Source organism: Equus asinus, chromosome 20 (genome assembly GCF_041296235.1).
Source record: "Equus asinus isolate D_3611 breed Donkey chromosome 20, EquAss-T2T_v2, whole genome shotgun sequence".
Lineage (NCBI taxonomy): Eukaryota > Metazoa > Chordata > Mammalia > Perissodactyla > Equidae > Equus > Equus asinus.
This window is the reverse complement of record NC_091809.1, coordinates 43,894,572-43,913,961: the sequence shown is the minus strand read 5'-3', so window position 1 is coordinate 43,913,961 and position 19,390 is coordinate 43,894,572. Positions and strand designations below refer to the sequence as shown.

Sequence of the window (19,390 nt, the reverse complement as noted above, 5' to 3'; positions counted from 1 at the left end):
TCTTTTCCATGATGCTGATAGCTCCCGTTCATTGAGCACCTCCTATGTCTTTGACACTCCTTCAGGCATTTGTGATGGGGGCTGTTATTATGGGTTGAATTGTGTTCTCTCAAAAGATATGATGAAGCCCTAACCCCCAGGACCTGTGAATGTAACCTCATTTGGAAATAGGGTGTTTGCCGATGTAATCAAGTTAAGATTTGGTCATACTGGATTAGGGTGGGCCCTAATCCAATTACTGGTGTCTTTCTAAAAAGAGAGACATTTGCACATAGACATACAGGGGAGAAGACCATGTGAATTTGGAGGCAGACTGGAGTGATGCATCTACAAGCCAAAAAACTCCACGGCTTGCCAGCACCCACCAGAAGCTGGAAGAGACAAGGAAGCTTCCTCCCCCACAGCCACAGAGGGAGCACGGCCTGGCTGGCTTGGATTTTGAACTTGTAGCCTCCGGAACTAGGAGACAATACATTTCTGTTGTTGTCAACCAGCCGGTTTATGGCAGTTTGTCACAGCAGCCCTGGGAAACCAATACAGTTATGTTGTTCTTACTTTAGAAATGAGGAGACAGGTGCAATCAGTTCTCAAAACTTGGATGAGGCCGAATACAAACAAGTGAAAGAATGGGGTTCAAACCCAGGCATGGTGTGACTGGAGCCTGTGCTTTCTCTCTGACACCAGCGCTACCCTCATTCATGGGATCTTTGAATAACTTGTCCTGTAAGGCGCCCTGTGCACCTTTTCTCATTGGTCTTCACGGCTGTTGGTCTCCTAACTCTCAAGACGGTGTTCTTATCATCAGTACAGCTGTCAGTCCTCCCTAGGCGGTTTTCCAACCAGCACCGTTTCTTGAGCCCACCGCCCTCTGCTTCCCCAGCTGACCCCTGAGGGAGCATCCAAAGAAATGGAGACACACAGCCTTCCTCCAAACTCTCCTCTTGTGGCCAGGCCATGGAACCAAGCTCTGGCCTTGATTCCTTGATTAACGCTGAGGGAAGGCTTGCCCCACTCATGACCTGATGGACCATGAGGAGGCATGTGGGTGAAGGCACCTGATCCCAAGAGTTTCCAATACCTGGGGGCATCTGCTGGTGTGCCACCCTCACCACCCAGGGCACCACTGTCCTGAATATTGACTCTGGCCAGAACCAAACTCCAATGCACCAATCCTCTGGACATCCTTAATTGGATTGCTGGCCAAATGTTTCCTACCACCCACAAACCTATTACCGTCTTAGTTCCCCTGCATTAGCTCCTGGGAGGTGAAGCTTTATGTGTCAGCTTGGCTAAGCTATGGTGCCCAGATGTTTGGTCAACCACTAGTATAGCTATTCCTGTGAAGGTATTTTGTAGATGTGATTAACATCTACCATCAGTTGACTTTCAGTAAAGGAAATTACCCTTGATAATGTTGGTGGGCCTCACCCAATCAGTTGAAGGCCTTAAGAGCAAAAACAGGTTTCTCAAAGGAGAAGGAATTTCCCTCAAGACTATCATGTAGAAATCCTGCCTGAATTTCCAGCCTGCCCTACAGATTTTGGACTTACCAGCTCCCGCAATCACATGAGCCAATTCCTTAAAATAAAATCTCTTTATACACACACACAGATACACACGTGCACACACACACACACACACACACACACACACATATATATCCTACTGGTTCTCTCTGTCTCTCTTGAGAACCCTAACTGATACAGTTCCCCGGTCTGGTCAGGATTCCTCCCCTCCTCTAACCTCCATGCTGAGGCACTAGTGTGCCACGTGGATGCTCAGATCTGATTCATAACAGGGGGCCCAGCTGAGCAAAAACTGAGTGCTGGCACGAACAGCTTACACTAAGCAGAACTGACTGTTTGTACATTTATTCAACAAATATTTCTTGAGTGCATTCTGCGTGTGAGGCACTAGGCTTAGAAAGTACCAAAAAGTCAGCTGGGGAGAGAATAATCCAGAATCGACTAAACCAGGAAAGAGCTGGTGAGAACAAGTCTGAGATGAACTTTGCTGCATCTGAAACAAAGGAGGCATTAGCAAGAACAGCTAATGCCAAAGGATTGCTCTGTAGAGCTCACCATGAGAGCCTAACCCTAAAATTACATAGAGAAGCTCCCTCTAGTATAATAGCGTTGTTCATGAAATTAAAGTTGAATACTGAGTGTTAATTATTTTGTCAATTTTCTCTAATTGCTAGTTATCTGTGAGCAAAAATATGGTTAATTTCATTTAGTTTATAATCTATAATGACCTCGAACCTCTACTTTAGTTCTATAACTGAGGTCACCTGAATCATGAGCGATGATTACCAAAAAGCGAGCATCTGGTGATCATCAAACCTGTGCGCAAAAGTCATAATAATTAACCCAAAGTATAAATGCCTCATTAGAAATCACTGCAAAACCCTCCAAAATAGTAAGTAGTGGCAGGTATGTATCTCTGAAGGCTGAAGATAATCAGAAATAATTTGTGAATTTCCAGCAATCTAAGATTATCTGGGATTTTTCATGAACATGGATCGTCAAGAGCTGATCATGGGATATTTTCCTTCTTCCTAATCTTGGAGTATAATTTCTGTTTCTGCTCAGGCATCTATAGGACCAAAATCAGAAGAATGTTTTGCTCTTCTGGCCACCTACCCCCTGCCACTCAGAGGCTGGCTGGGGAGTCTGGCCTTGCCGTTTGTTACACATGCTCCCTCCTGCTCCATACAACTCTCTCTGTTCCTAGAGTCCAAGTCACCATTTCTCCTGCTGCTCCTCCTGCCTCTCTGATCACTGCCTTCTCCATCATTTCTGTTGATTTCTCTCTCTCCTTCTGCCCCTTAAATGTCCATGGCCCTTTTCTCTTCTCACTCTCCCAACTCTCTACCTGGGTAATCTCACCCACTCCCAAATCTGTAAATCTAAACCTGCCTGCTCCCCTGAATCCCAGAAGCATATTTCTAACACATTTCTAGATGTCTCCACCTTGACGTCTCACAGGCACTGCAAAAACATGGCAAACTGCACTCAGTATGTCTCTCCCTCCTCCCTTCTGCCACATCTCAGGTAGTGGCATCTCCATCAGTTACCTGAGCTGCCATTCCCTTCTCCTACCTGGCACATTCAGTGGGTCAGCTCACCTCCTAAATAATTCTCAAATATACTGTCTTTCCCCACTTCCTCTGCCCTGATTCAGGCTCTCCTTATGTTTAACCTGAACTCTGCCATTCCAGTGGCCTGTGTCCTCCTTGAGGGCAGGGTTTTTCTTATCCATTAGTATCCCCATCAAAGGGCCACAGTCATTATAAGCATTCACTAAGAAATGGTGGAGCGAAAATCATAGACTCTGGAGGCTGCCTGGTCTATTCCCAGATCCGACACTTACTAGCTGCATGTCACATGTCTCAGTTTCTTCGTCTGTAAAAATGGGCTTTCATGCAAATTTAATGAGGATGCATATGTAATGCACTTATAACAGTGCCTGACATATGCACAATAAAGTACTAGCTATTATATTTAATAAATGTGTGTGAATTGCTCCCCACTGCAGCCCATCCTTGACCCATACTGCAGCCTGAGAGTTGTTTGTTTTTTTAATTTATTTTTATTTTTTCTACAAATGTAATTCTATCAGCCTCCTACTTAAAATCATTCACTGGCTATCCAATAAAAAAATCCACTTACAAGAAAAAGGCCAATTTTGTCAGCATGGAGAACAAAGCTCCTCTTTCCTTTTCCACTTCCAGTTCTTTGCTGCAGGCACCTTCACCCGATATTGCTCACTACTTTCCCATCAGGTCAGCCTCTTCCTGTCTGCTTATCTAGAGTCACGCTCGTCTTCTTGCCTCTCAACCGTCTAACAAGCTCTCCCCTGCCTTCAATATCCAGCTCAAATGGCACTCTGTCTTCACTGTAGCTCCCTCGATGGAGCTGATCTCTTCTTTCTCTGAGCTGCTGCCTCTGCCTCTACCTCTATTCTAGCATTTATAAGTGCATTATGATATTCTTTGTTTATCTCTCTCTCCCTAAGTAGATCCTGGTGGGAGATGCATTGAGGGGTAGGTACCCTCTTGTCACACCATAAATTTTTATGATATAACTTTTGGTATGGAAAATGCAATGATCCTAAACATGCAGTATTTACTTGATAAGTATGGAAGGAAGAAAGGGAGAGGAGGAGGGAGGTACCCTGTGATCCTGTGGGCAGTGAGCACCACTTTTTTTTGTGGCTCGTGGTTGAGCAGTACTGAGCCCCAGGAGCCTGGCTGCTGTCAGGAGGCCCAGTATTCAGCAGCAGGATGAGTGACCTAAATAGATTTGTTTTTTTCTTTCTGGCGTTTACCTCCTTGGTCTTGAGAACAGAAAGAGATGGAAGGCAGATGTTTCCGGCAGCCCAGAAACATCTTCTACTCAGGCCTGGCCGTGGCTGCCACCTGAACTCATTGCTGTCTCCCTCTTGATGCCTGCATGTCCCTCATACAATATCCCACCCACCTGGGAAGGCATCAAAATCTCTGGCTGGGGTCAGGTGAGCTTCCAAGCCATACATAGAGGATCTAGCCTTTAGAATCTGGGATGTCCCCTGGTCCTCCAACTGTGGGAGTCAAATGACAGGACATCTGAAGTTCAAGACTCCCTTGATTTCCTTGACATATTAGCTCATTTCTTTTTGTTGAGAAGTTCAAGGATTTAGTATATCAGTACAAGCCCGAGGGCATTTTGCATTCCAGGGTTTGATGGTATAGATGCAGACTGTGAGCTCTCAAATATCTGTGTGATGGAGGGGAGAAAAGTGTAGAAAAACAAAAACATTCCTATTTGACATTACAGTATATCATGTAGTTTTCTCTCCCTCTTTTTTTTTCTGCACCAGCAGTTTGCCTAATGATGTTTTGCTCAGATTAATATTAAAGTAAATATGTATTCCTCAAGCACACACTGAGTATTGTAGCAAGGCGTCATCGGAGTGTGCCGGAAGCCAACCTGGGCTTTGACTTTTGGCACATAGGGCCCCCAAATGGATAATCACATTTTAAAAATTCAGTGTTGACATATTTAAGGAGGTTGGGTATATGTCCAGGATATTTGTATGTTGACTAACATCTGTCTGGTGTTTCTTTATTTATGAAGCACTTTCACATACCTTGCTGGTTTAATTCAGCAATCCCCCAAGGCAGGTAGTATGAGTTGCATTTTACATAGAAGGATTCTGAAGCTAGTGGCACAGTGGAAAGAGTAGATAGTGCAATGGTGGAGGTGGCATTGAACCCAGGTTTTCGGTCTCCAAACCCATATACTTCCAACTACCTATCTTTACAGTATAGCAGGTGTATTTCTCTATGTCGAGGCCATTTGTTAGGAGATCCTTTCTAATCTGAGGGTACTCTCTATGATCCCATACAGGGTCCCAAGCCAGTCAGAGCATCTAAGACTCCCTTGAAAATGTGAGTTTACTATTCTCCCCTATAATGTCCTGCTCCTCCTTTGGTTAACAAATGGGAAAGTTGCATACTCTTCTTTCTCTCTTCTTAACTCTTAGCTAAAGTCATCCTTTTCAAGAAAAGTTTAAAAAAAGAGGAAAGCAGACAGTGATTGTGAAAAGTGAGAAAGAAAGAAATGCCAACATTAAAGTAATACCCAGCATTTTTGCTGGATGTATTGCCCGATTCTCAAGAAGGTCTGTTTCATTTCAGAAAGACTGTCTAGGAAAATGGAGAACAATGCTAAGTAAACCAGTGAATCATTTCTAATACTGCTTAATACTCTTTTATAAGAGAACAGAAAATGAATAGAGTTCTATTCCTGAGAGCTAAGTAATGTGATAGCCCACATGATGGACATGCGGCTCCCTGAATGTATAATCATTTGAATATTGGTTATTAAGTGCTCGTCTCTCAAGAAGCTCAAGGTATTTTATCAACATCACTTTAGTAGTTCTCATCCTCTGCCTTCATGTTGATTGTGGTGTTCCATTTTGTGGGAGAAGAAATTGGCACCCAGAGAAGTTGAGTGGCTTGCCTAGGATTACTCAGCAAGTCAAGGTCAGTGCCAGGATTAGAACGTAGGTCTCCTCATACCAGATTTCCAACCAGCAAAGTGAGAATAGACACGCTGGCATCTAGGTTATATATAGGCAACAAATCCATCTGGGTGTCTTCTGTGAAGAGGAATTAATTGCTTACTTCTTTTCTCCTCTTAGAGTCAGAAGTGAAAAGTGCATGCTAAACCAAAATATGTTTAAGACCATCCTTTGCAGACACACTGAGGGAGGCTGTCCATGGATTCCTGGGGTGGGACAAGGAGAAATCACCTCCTTCTGCCTCTTCCAGAAGGAGTCGTGGAGACTGTGTTCTCTTATCTCTTCAGCCCTAGAGAGTGTTTTGACCATTGGTCACTGCTGAGAGTTGAAGGAAACCTCTCTATAAATTGCCATTCAGTTCCAAAGACTGGAAAAACCATATGGAGGACACGACGAGCCGTTGTCATTGGCTCTGCTTGGGGAGGGAATGGGGTGTGGGGACGGCAGAGAGTTGGTCTCACTAGTTTGTATGTAGGGAAATGGTGTCTAGGGTACACACCCCTTACACAAACATGAGGGGACCCACTACACATCTGACACACTCTGTCTGGGAAGGCTGAGGTGGAACTGAGTTCCAAAAGATGGAATCGCTGGCTTCTAAGAGCCATCCTCCCAGAAGAGAGCTTGGTATTGCCCTAATGGCTTCCTGGGAGATCCCTGGGGGAACCCTCGTGAGTCATGTATTATAACCCATAGAAACTCCGGGAGTTACGGAAAGTGATTGTAGCCAGATGGCATTTTGCCTCAAAGTAGCTTTAGCATGTGTCACTATAGGACAGAAAATAGTACTTCTCGTCCACTGAGGAGCATCAGTATAAAATGAAGTTCCCTCCTTTGTCACATACCACCTCCCTCCTCCCCCTTCACTCATGACTCCTGTTAGACAGGGGGAGCCAACACATACATAGACCTTCCTATGCGTTAACGCATTAGCTCTCAAATCAACCCCATGAGGTAGGTTTCATTATTATCCTCTGTCACAAAAGAGGAAACGGAGGCCCAGAGAGGTTAAGTAGCTTGCTCAGGGTCACATAGTTTGTAAGTGGTAAAGCCAGGATTCCATCCTGGGCAGTCTGGGTCCAGAGTCTGTGTTTTAATTCACTATCTGTCTTGCATTATCTTGCTCTATTATTCTGATGCACTTGGCTTCACACTCTGGAAAAGCAATTGCATCCCTACTCTAATGTCATTTCTTCCAATACACATAGAATGAGGTATCAGTGAGTTTACAGAAACTTTTTTAAGGGTAAGAGGAACTTTCGACATGTAAGAGAAGTTTAGTGCTGCTTTATAGCTCCATGGGCAGCTCCACTGCCAACATTCAGAGGACCTCACCGTGCCAGGATTGTGGCCAGCCCTTTGGTCTCTCCCACCATCAGACAGCATCAAGGACGCTGGTTCTGGTGTGGTCAGTCTGAAGCACAGTACAAAAGTCAAGGGAACCAGTTCTAATTTCGGTTCCATCTAACTTTCAATCCCATCTGCAGGGCTTGACCTGTCCCAGACTTCAGGGCGTAAACTATATATAACCAATTATCTACCTTTAAAGTGCTTATACTCAGCAGAAGGAACCGACTCAACTTGCAGTCAACAGAGATGTGTATAAATCAATACAGGTGCCTATAAATACAACAGAATCACAATAAATGATGATGAGTGTAAATAAATAATGTTTAAGAGTACTTGAAGGGGGTGAGCTAGAGTAGGTTGGGATTCTGCTGGCACTGGGGAGAAGGCATAGGATTGATTAGGGATTTTATTGGAGCAACTTGCAAAGATGAAAAGGAGGGGAAGATGCGGTACAGCTGCCGTTTGAATGGAGGAGAGCACGACCTCCCTATGGCACAGCTTGACGAATGAGCACCAGAGAAATTGAAGCCATCACCAATGATTTGAGCGAGGCACTTAACCTCCCTGGGTCTCAGTTCTTCCATCTGTCAATATGGAGAACTGGGTGTTGAAATCAAGAGAATATAGTGACGCATTTTGGGTTCTTCAGAAGAAAACCATCACCATCATAGATCCTTTGGGTTAAGGAAAATCTCTTATTTGGAAGAAATGCCTGTGGCACATGACACCTGATTTGCCCTGAGCACCAGTAACTCAGATGTCTTTTGGGAAGGAAGCAATCTAAAGCATCCGCACAGAAAAAAATCGTAGGCGTTCAGAGCTTTGCAAGTAATGTACTTCTCTTTGGCATCCTATAAGCAGCTTGGGCTCAACCCAAGCCAAGCCTGTATACGCCCAGACCCAAATCTCAAATGACTGCCCATTCCTTGCTCTTCTAGTTGGCGTCAGTCAATCACAAGTGGAATCAGATGTTGCCTTGCCAACGTGACTGATATGTTTCCAGGGGAGCTGTGTTTATGTCTTGATCCTTGTTTGTGTGATGTTCTATGTTTTACAACTTGAGTCTCCAGGAATTTTTCCCATGGCTGGGCATCCTTCCTTATCACCAATAACCAAATATGGCAGCTTTAAATAGTGCTGTCATTTTTCTCAATTTCACTCGTTGTGATATAATCAGGTATAGATTTCTGACATTGAGCATCTAATGGGGTTTCAGATTCAGAAAGCAACAATAAAAGGTTTTCTTCTCCTGGATGTCTCTCAATTTAGAGACACTGAGCGAAATAGTCATGAGTGACAGGGCACGTAGAATTCGTGTACATTTGGTCAGAGAAACTCTGGGGTATAGGAGGACCCCAGGAATGGACTAAACTAGTGATTTCTGCTGTGGCAAGTGTGTAAGCATGATCAGCTTCTTTATCCCCCTCTGGACTGTGTGTATGGATTCTGCACTCTCTGTGTCTTCCTGTTGCTGCCACTGGCTCTTAGGATGATGATGAAGACACGCTCAGCCATGATGGACACGGGAATGACTAACTGGGGACTCCAATTCTGCTGCTCTTGAGTCCTTCTTTCTATTAGAGAATTTATGTAGTGATGGGTCCAGACTTGCTCGAATAGTCTCCTCCCCATTCCTCTTCTGTTCTGTTAGTTCCTAGGCTTTGTCTCTCAAGTTGTTTCATTTTCCAGATAAATCACCTGAATGTTCTATGCAGATCAAGCATGGATGCACAAGAAGGAGAGAACTCGCAGTTGGTAGCAAAGGGCAGTTCCCTAGTCTAAGCCATACTGGGAAAGAAAACCAGTCTCAGACAGACCACCCAAGAGGTCACTGTCACACTGTAGAAGGGCTGCAAGGTCCAAGAGCAGCTGCCCCTTTGACAGAGGGAAGCTATTTACTTCCTCACTTTGCACCCTCTGGGCTGTGTCCCCAAATGGGAGTGTAAAACTGTACCCCCAAGTGCTTCTGGAATGTGCCTACAGGCTTGCCGAGAAGGGGCGGAAACCCACCGGAAGCGAGGTTGAAAGTCCCCCATGATTGGGCTGTATAGGTAGTTCCCCTTTGGGTTTCTGGGGACCTCAGCTTAAAAATGACCTACCGTGATGTCGAGGTTGTGCCATGACTGATAAGATCTTGAGCATGACAGTTTACCTGTTCCTAGAACCTCTGAGCTTAATACTGATTTTCAGTTCTATCCACGGACTTCCTAGATTTCTAGAATATAATCATATCATTTTCAATTTTGAATGGTCCTGAGGGAGCCTCTAGTCCAGTGGTTTCATAGTAAATAAAGAAGCAAGCCTGGTGCCAGACCAAGGTAGCCGTGGCATGCTGCAGAGGGCAGACCCCATCTAAAGTGGGCAGCCACTCTCAGCTCCAGCCAGGGGACAATGTAGCCCCAGTGTTGCCAGATCACCCCATTTTTTTTAAAAAGCCAGAAATATGAATTTTTATGTGAATCTCCCAATCATTTAATGTTAGCAACTAACAGAAAAAGGGTAAATCTTGCAGGGTAAATAACAAGTTGTCTGAGGGCTGTATGTAGTCTGCAGGCCACCAGTGTGTCACTTTTGATCTAGTCTAGCTCCGTCCAAGGCGAGAGAGGGGTGTGCACTTGCCTGGGATCACACAGCTAAAGCCTGAGAGCAGACTATTGAACTCTGTCCTTCTCATTCCATTTTACTACTGTCCATCCATCCATCCATACTGTCCTGCAGAAAATGACCGGGAGCTTGGTGCCCAGGTTTCTGTTCCTGGCTCCATCCTTCGGCTCTCATGACTCTGGCCAAGCACACCCCTGGGCTGGGGACAAACCATGTTTTCCCCCAGCATTGTGGTAGGAGCCCTGGGTTTTGTGTCAGGAAGTGCGCCCTTGAGTCCCGGCTCTTCCACTTTCTCGCTGTGTAAACTTGGACACATGTCTTGACTGCCCTGGGCTTCGGTTTCTTTACTAGTTTAGTTTCTAAATTTAGTATCTAAATGAAGATAATAATCTGTGCCTCACAGCACGGTTTTGAGGTTTACATGAGAAGGTCTTACTGTGTCTGGGATCACTCTGCAAACAAAATCCCCAGCTGAGCGATTGCAATAGCATCCTCATGAGAAAGACACGCATGGCAAAGAGGGCTGGTGCTATTGTCGTGCTCCAGCCCCATAGACATCAACAGCCCAAAGGTGCTCCTGAGCCCACCACACCACCCCCGGGAGGACACAGGGCAGTCCACAAGGGTCACTCGGGGCTGTCCCACTTGCCCAGCACAAAGCCACCCTCAACCTAGGAAGTGACGTGGCCTGGGCTGTTCTTTTGTTCATCTGCTGAAATGAGGGCTGGACAGGGGTTTCGGAGTAGCCGCCTCTACATCTTCAGCCCCACTGTCATTTAAACTAATCACCCAAAACCCAAAGCAATGCAATCTGGGGCAGGCCCATGCTCCCGACACCCCCTGGCCAGCCCTGCCCTGTCCAAGGGCCATTCTGACTGAATGTGTACAGTGAATCTTGTTTTTATCTCCCTTTCCAGGGTCGCAAACCCGGCTATTTCTCCTTCCTGGACCCATTTTCTCCGGGCGTCTGGCTCTTCATGCTTCTAGCCTATCTGGCGGTCAGCTGCGTCCTCTTCCTGGTGGCTAGGTACACTCCTCTCCCCGTCCCTGTCCTCACACCGCCACCTAGTGTCCACCTCTGGGAACTGCAAGGGAGGGGGTGGGGAGCAGGAAAGGGGGTTGATAAGACCTTGGTGCCAAATTAGAGGGTGCCAAATTAGAGGGACGGGAGAGGGACTCAGGACCTGAACTGCTCTCTGACCAGCTGTCGACCTGGTACTACCCATCCACCCATCTACACGCCCATCCGCTAACGTGCGCAACGCAGATAGGTGAGCTTGTCCGAAGTTGCTTCTGCACCCCTGCTTCTTCCCCCTCCCGCTCCCCAGTCCAAGGCCCCCTGCTTGTGTATGAGCCTTGGGAAGGAGAGGAGGGGAGGAGGTGACAGGAAGATCACTCCGATTAAGCAGTATGCCTTTGGCTGCCCTGGTGTCACTCTTTGCCAAGATCTGTCACAAAGTGCTGAATGACAAGACACAGAGCCTTTGAATCTGGGGTCGCGGGGGGGCGACCAGAGGCCTTGGAGAAGGCAAGGGAGAAGGCCTTCTGTGAAGAGGGCCTGGCCCTTCCCCAACCCAGATCTGCCTGTGAAAACACAGCTGCCTCATTGAATGGGAACCATGGAGGGTGGCAGATAGCAGGAGGACAGGATGGAGAGAGGCATTTGCAAGTAATGTTGAGACAAATGGTCCAGATCAGGGGTTGAGAAGAATAAGGTCTCCCCTCTCCCTGGAAACGAGAGACTGTTCCTGAGCCCCCGGAAGACCCTGAGGAGCATCCCGTGGCCGAGGTCTCCCAAGAATGTGCACAGAGAGGTTGTTTCTCTCTGAGGCTAAGGGCTGTTGGACCAGCCTGGGCTTCGGGAGAGCCAACTTACTATGCAGAGCAGAACAAACCCTAGTGGCTCAGGGGTCACTCATTCAGAATCTCTGCTCCCTGCTCAGTGCTCAGCTTACCATACGGAGGACTAGAAAGGGCTGCTCCGCAGGAGCAGAGAATTGCTCAGGCTGAGCTTCGAGAGAGCTGGCAGTGACTCTGTTCCAGATGTTTCCTCAGGGATCTCCTTTGCCTCGGGGCCACAGTGGCAGGAACAGATGATTCTACAGTATATGTTCCACCTCTGTGGGGTGGGGTCTTCCCCAAGAGCCTGCCTGTTCAGTGACTCAAAGGGAGCATGTGCTCTCTCCGGTTAAAAAAACGGAGCCCCAAGGACCTACAGGGTGCCTAACCTCTGGGACAGTTCCCAGCCTGCCAGGAGGCATCGCATCACTCACCAGGTGCCTCTTCCAGTGGAGATCAAAGCCAAGTCCAGGAAAGCCATCCTTGGGCCTGCGAGAACCAGCCATACAGAGAAAGGTTGCTTACCACCTGGTCGTCTTCAAAGCCTGCTGTGTGCCACTCAAGTGCCACCTGCCCCCCTTGGGCCTGTAGGCATCGCCACTGTCAAGTGTCTGTTGTCAGTGACAACGGGCAAGCCGTGCGGGAGCTGGCACACAGTCTGACACGTCCTCTCCCCACCTCATCACTCTGTCCGCTGCTCCTTTCAGGAATGGTCGCCTGAGTCCCAGTTCCACTGCTCTGTCGTTCACTCTTGCACCTTTGACTGAGCCCCATAGGTAGACCCCACAGCTCTCAGGTGACCTCGAGGTCCCTATAAATGGCCTTAGGGCTTGGTTACCAGAGGCATATGCACACAAGCCTGCTTCACCATGCCCACTGCAGTCCGAAGCTTTTCAAGCAGCCCTGGAGGTTTAAACAGATCCTCTTCCCTGCTCCCCCCAACATACACACCACTCCCCAGGATTCAGCATTAACAAAAAGATCAACAAGAAAATGTACTAAAGGTCTGACCATACAGCCTATATATATGTGTGTGTATATATAGATATACATCATATATATGCATTGTGCATATAATACCCTATATATATGTATAACATCTGAGCTTGGGATAATCTGACCTAAGGGAGTGGTTTTCGTGCAGGGTTCTATGGAGCAAGAAGGCTCCTGAGAGGTATCAGAGACTTCGGAGGGGTGGTGAGAGGGGCTGGGCAGTCAGCTCCGGGGCCTCACCCCGTCTTCATCCAGACCAGCTCCACTTTTATCTCATATATTGTTCTTCTGGGTAAGATTTTAGAGGGGAAAAAATGTTTGAAAACCGCTGATCTAAGGCTGTTCACAAGCCACCTGATATCAAAGTCACACAGGCAGCTTTTACAATTTTGAATTTCCATGTCTGATAGTCTCAGAATCTCCAGGGGTGAGGCCTGGGAATCTGTATGTTCAAAGCTCAGTTCCAGTGGCCTGTAGGCTCGGGATCCATCGAGGTCAGACGCCACGAGTACAAGCCAGCTCTGCAGGCCACAGAGGGAAGGAGCGCATCTCAGGACACAGGGGCACTGATGGCACGTCGGCATTGTATTCGGAAACAAGCAGCAGCCAGGTAGATGTGGGCAGGCCACTGCAGAGTCCCAAGTGCAGATCAGGCTGAGTGGAGGGACGAGGAAGGCCAGTGATGACAGATACACCCTATGAACACGCAGCTCCTGCCCTGCTTGGCTCACACCCCTACTCATCTCTCTCTGTGGGGGAAGGCTCTGTGGCGGAGACTGGCTGGGGCCGTTGAACAGAGGACGGGAAGCGTGTGTCTGGCAGGCAGGAATAAAGGGCGTTCTAGACATCAGAGGCACTGCTCAGAGAGGCTGGTGTGAGGCTGAGAGGCACAGTGGGAGGGAGTGCCACCTGCCTCACCCAAAGGCAGAGAGCTTAGAGCAGCCCTTCTCGACCCTGTGTGCTCATCACACTCACCCAGGGAACCTTAAAAAAATACTGATGCCCAGGCCCTACCTGGACAAATTAAACCAGAACCTCTGAGAGTGAAATCTAGTCATTGGCATTTTTTAAAAGCTCCCAAGTGAGTCTGAAACTCACACATGGTTAAGGACCATAGCCTGAGGGACCATCTAGGCCAGTGTTTCTCAAAGTGTGGCCCCTGGGCCAGGGGCATCAGCATCATCTAAGAACTTGCAGATTCTTAGGCCTCACCCAGATTTACTGAGTCAGAAGCTTCAGCAGTGGAGCCAAGCAATCTTTGTTTTAACAAGCCTTCTTGGTGTCTTGTTGTAGGCTGAAGTTTGAGAACCACTGTTCTAGGCTGAGTGTTTTTGAACTGTGGTTCTTGGGGATCCTTGGGGTCCCCTGTGATCACCTTGGGGGACTGGGGGTGCAGAAGAAGCAACTTCCCACCCCTTGACCCCTTGACACTCCTAGTTTCCAGTCAAGGGGCTCCACTGTCATCTGTTTTGTATATTGGAGTTCCACTAGAATTTATTTTGAAAAAAAAAGAAAAACAATTCGAAAACTGCCAATGTATTCCAACCTCCTCATTTTCGCTGGGGGAAATCCAAGTTCAGCAACGGGAAGTGGCTTGCCCAAGGCCACAAGGCCAGTTACTGAGGCACAGAGGTGAGGCCGGAAAGGAGAGCTCCCCAACCCCCCAGCACCCCTGTCTTCCCTTCTCACCGCCCGCCGTGGCACTGGTCTATGTTCCTTTTCTCCTGCAGGTTGACCCCCTACGAGTGGTACAGCCCCCACCCGTGTGCCCAGGGCCGGTGCAACCTCCTGGTCAATCAGTACTCCCTCGGCAACAGCCTCTGGTTTCCGGTCGGGGGCTTCATGCAGCAGGGCTCCACCATCGCCCCTCGCGCCTTGTCCACCCGCTGTGTCAGTGGCGTCTGGTAAGATCCCGGGCAGAGAAGCGGCCTGGTCCAATGGGGTGGAGAACCCAAGGGGGTCCTCGGATAAGCCCTGCTCCAGCTAGGCTGCAGGTGGGCAGGAACCTTAGCATCACTGTAGGAGAGCCTGAGGCCTCTGTCTTTCCAAATAGGCTAGCGGGGAGCTGAGCTGCCTTCTGCCGCTCAGAAGGTTTGGGGGCAGTGGGTGGACGAACTGTGTGGCATCTCATCCTTTCCCTTGCTCTGCCTCGGAGATCTGGATACAGAGGGGAGCCAAGGCAGGAAGGGGGATGGAGTGAGAAAACAGCTGGAAGGCCCACAGCAAAGCAGTGATAACTTCCTGACCTGGAAATGACCTGCGAAGACACATGCAGATGTTTGCAAATAGGAGCGTGCACAGGAAGTCCCTGCAGGAGGAGTCCCAGCGGCTGCCACTTGATGACCCCTCTACCTGCTTCCTAGAGCTTTGTCCCTCTGCACTGGCTTTGGGCTTGCCAGACCTGTCCACTTCAGCAGGGGTGGGAAAATGGAAACTCTCAGTCACTCAGAGTGGGCAGGACCTCGGGGAGAGAGTTGACAGCAAGTTGTTCAAGCTCTGGTCCACACAGTAGTCAGCCAGCCTCTGCCTGAAACTCCCCTCTCCGCTTGGCTCATCCAGGGCAAAAAGAACACGGTCGAATGACTCGATGTACAGGAAAGCTCTTTGAAAACTCGAAAGTGCTACGTAAATGTATGGACTAATAATTGCTATTGGACCATTATGGGGGAAATGAAATATCTATGTGTAGTCTAGAGGCAGGTTTGTAGAGTACAAGCTCCCCATCTTCACTCAAAAGCCCTCTGTTGGGTTTGGCTCTCACCGCTTATAGGACTTACAACCTTGCTTCTGCCGCTCCTTCTCAGCCTGTGTAAGCCAAGGGAAAAGTGGCATCTTCACCCTTGGGCACCAGTGCTCGGGGCAGGGGGTGGTCTGGACAGTTACCTGAGGATCCGCTGGACTGTGGCTGATGGGGAGGTGAAAACGCAGCTAGGACAGTGACTCTTTCCCAGCTGGGGTGTCCATTTTCCCTGATAAATGATAAATACAGTAAGATTTAAACCAGTTGGGCAAGGCGCTCAACCATTATCAGATAGTGCCCAGAAGTCACGAGTGGATTTCCATGGGGAACCAGGTCCCATGTTCCCCAGAAGAATGGATGATCTCAGCAGGGATGGCTACAGAGCTCCCCTGAAATCCAGGAAATCTAGGCAGAAACCCAGGAGATGAGCAGAAGTCAGCTGCGGATTTTGATCTCTTTCCATCTGGGGCTGTTTCTTCCAGAGTGTGCTTGTTCCCATGCTCTGCACGTAGGGCCCATTGCCTGTTTCATCCACCTGTCAGCTCCCCGCCCCCTAGGAATTCCCTCCTGCCTGAGAGCTGCAGAGGACCACCTGTCCTGCAAGCTGGCCACAGGCGACTGGGTTGCTCCGCTCCACGGAGTGTGTGGGAGGGGGCTCAGCCCTCCCCAGCCCCGACCCTGAGGTGTTAGTGTGCCTGTCTGCCTCTCAGAGTTCTTGGTTTTCAAATCAGGGCCTCAGCTTGGTTAGCTCCCTGGGGGAGTGGGAAGTCAGAAAACATGGCCATTGTGGCCTCCTTTGGCTTCATCACCCAGAGCAAGTGACAGAATGCCATGTCACTAATGAGAATGCCAGCTTTACAACTGATAATGCCCCTTTCACACAGGAACAAGCTTCCACTGACCCCTCTCGAGAGAGCGTGGGCATGATTTGCTTTCTCAGCAGAGGCAATGGGCTTGCACTGAACTACCTATGCTCTCTGACTCCTCTTGTGACCAGTAGCATAAACAGCCACATGGTGACCTAGGGTGGAACAGATGCTAGAGTGTAGCAAGGGGCTGAGGGAACCTCCCCAGCCAACTCAGAGGTCATGTCCACACCCTGGGCTCGTTACCCAGGGCACTAGCAAGTGGAGCTGAGCATTTCAGAAGACTGGCCTCTGCCTGGGGGTCACTCACCCCCTGGCCTCCTCTGGGGAATGGTCATGAGAAACAACTTGCAGCAGAGTGTAAGATCCCAGGCAGGAGCAAGGAAAGCAGGTCTGGAAGATAGAGGGACACCTGGCACTTACAGGTCACTAATAGGGAAGGTGGCCAAATGATTTTCATTCCATCTTCAGGCTGAGGGTCTATCTCTACATTTCTCTACATCTTGCGTTCATCTAGTCCTTTACAGATTATTAGTCACCAAGGACCTATTATCTCATTTGATCTCACAACTCTCCAAAGACAGGCAGAGCAGACATTATCCCCGTTTATTAGACAACCAAACGAGCCCAGAGGAGGCGTGTGGCTTTCCCCCAAGGGCTCACAGGTGGAATGGGACAAAGCCAGAACTAAAACCAGATCACTTTACTCTGGTCTGGCACATCCATGTGCCCACTGAGTCCGTGGGTGCCTGGGTCACCCCACTCCTGGGAGGCAGCCTGCAGGAATTTTTGGACACAGTGACACAGGGGACAACGGAACTGCCTGTTCTTGAAAATCTACTTGGAAGCTGCCGCCTGCTGATTCCTGTGGCGAACCCTGTGCCTTAGTTGGCAATGTCTTCGTGATGAGTAAAGCCTCATTAATTCAGACTCCACTGATTCAGAATTTGTGATTATCCGACCCAAATTGTGCTTCCTTCTATCTCTGAACCCCTATAAACAAACGGATCGGGATGCAGAGCCACACTGCTGACCAGGTGGGAGAGGCCTTATTTAACCCACTTAACAGAACAAACTGGTTTTAATGGCTTTAGGGTGTGTGCCGCCTGAGTTACAAAACTATTCTAATTTTCGGTGAGTTCCCTCTACCCCATAAAACAACCTTCTGTTTTGGAAGAGCATGACCGTTGTGAGAGTGTTTTCTAATTCCGACTTCTCAGCAGTTCAAAAGTGTTTTTCACCAGTTAGTCTTAAAGAGTTTCTGCTGTTACAATTTGTAGAACTGGTTTTAAAATATGGAATTATCAGTGTGTTACTTGGCGAATTACTTTGCTTCTCTGAGTTTCCGCATCTGTAAAATTGGGATAAGAGTTTTACCTCCCTGAGTTGAGGGAGTGCATGAGCGTGTGTGGGGCTCGTGGCAGGTGCTCAGCACATGGCGATGCTCGTTGAGGGTTGGCTGCATCAGGAGGAGGCAGGGGGCCCATCCCTGCTGTAGCTCTGAACAGAGCCCCCAGAGCTGGCACCTTATCTGGTGCTCTAGTTCGTTTCTCACAGTCTCCCAAACTGTTCATATGCACGGATACACCTCTTCTGAGTGACAACCCAATGATCACCTCCTTTAGGAAATAAGGGGGAAAAACCAACTGTCTTCTAGGCAACTCTCATAAACACTAGTCATTTCTGTTGACATCGTATGCCCTACCCCCCTCCTCTTCTCACACTAAGCAGAGAGCTCCTTCAGAAGAAGGACACCTGGTCTCCACAGCAGAACTTGGGATGGGGGCTAAGACTCCTGGCAGTGCCCAGGCAATGATGACTTCCTGGTCTTCTCCTGCCTAGGTGGGCATTCACGCTGATCATCATCTCATCCTACACGGCCAACCTGGCAGCCTTCCTGACTGTGCAGCGCATGGATGTGCCCATTGAGTCGGTGGATGACCTGGCTGACCAGACCGCCATTGAGTATGGCACAATCCACGGAGGCTCCAGCATGACCTTCTTCCAAGTAAAGCCATTTGGTTGTTCAGCGACACTGAGCTGGAGTCAGGATGGGGCTCTGGGAATTAGGCAGAATAAAGTTGAGGTGTTTGTCTCTTAGAGATAAGAACATCTCTTTTCGTCCCATTATCTCCTTTGAACATCTAGTTTGGAGGTTCACGTGGGGTCTATTTTTCTCCTGCTCCACAAAATTCCTCTGGAATGAGGTCCTCAAAGCACTTTGGGTTAATATCAGCCTGCCCTGGAGTGTTATACATGAGTGATCAGTGGCACTGAGATGATTTTAGGTACAATGTGGCAGAACTATTTTTAACTGCGATCTTTTCATATTTATTTTAATGAGTATTAGAAAAAAAATTATGCAGTGAATCCAACCTGTACTTTTATTTATTTATATTACTGCATAGGATGAGGCTAATTAATGTATGCATTTACACTTTTTTTAAGTGTGTTCAATTTTCTAGGTGGTACTTAGACAAAGCAAGATTAGAATGTATACAATGACTGAGGTATAAGGAACGCTAAATGAAGATGAACTGGTTTCCTTGATCCCAGATCAGATAGGTCACAGATCAGGACCCTACTGGCTTCTCTGAAATTCCCTTGCAAGAATCAGGAGAAGGCCTTGCCACAATGGTGTGTTAGCTGGCAGACCAAGGCATTGATTACTAAAGCTGACAGAGCCGGGCCAGACACAGGAGTAGTTTTCATTGCTTCAGGATCTCTAGGGACGTGGATTTAAGTTCAGAGGTGTCTAACCAACCTACTCCCCAAGAAGATCATTTTCACATGAAACAAGGCCAAGGCCTTCAGTTTTGTGTTTTCTGTACAAGACTCAGTGCCTCTCGGCACAGGGACCAGTGAAGCCATCATGCAAACACGGGATTTGCATAGACCCCCAGAATTCTCTGGCATTTTGTTATTTCTAAAA

At 48.1% G+C, this 19,390-nt stretch overlaps 1 protein-coding gene across 8 annotated transcripts in view; it reads left to right on the top strand.

The window, feature by feature from the left end:
- Positions 1-19,390, top strand: part of GRIK4 (glutamate ionotropic receptor kainate type subunit 4) — a 411,821-nt gene that overhangs the window by 368,329 nt on the left and 24,102 nt on the right. For all 8 annotated transcript variants that reach the window (XM_070490069.1, XM_044752710.2, XM_044752707.2 and 5 more), the window contains 3 exons: positions 10,938-11,047; positions 14,583-14,756; positions 18,301-18,466. In XM_070490069.1, the coding sequence (XP_070346170.1) occupies positions 10,938-11,047; positions 14,583-14,756; positions 18,301-18,466 (450 nt within the window). The remainder of the gene's footprint in view (positions 1-10,937; positions 11,048-14,582; positions 14,757-18,300; positions 18,467-19,390) is intronic.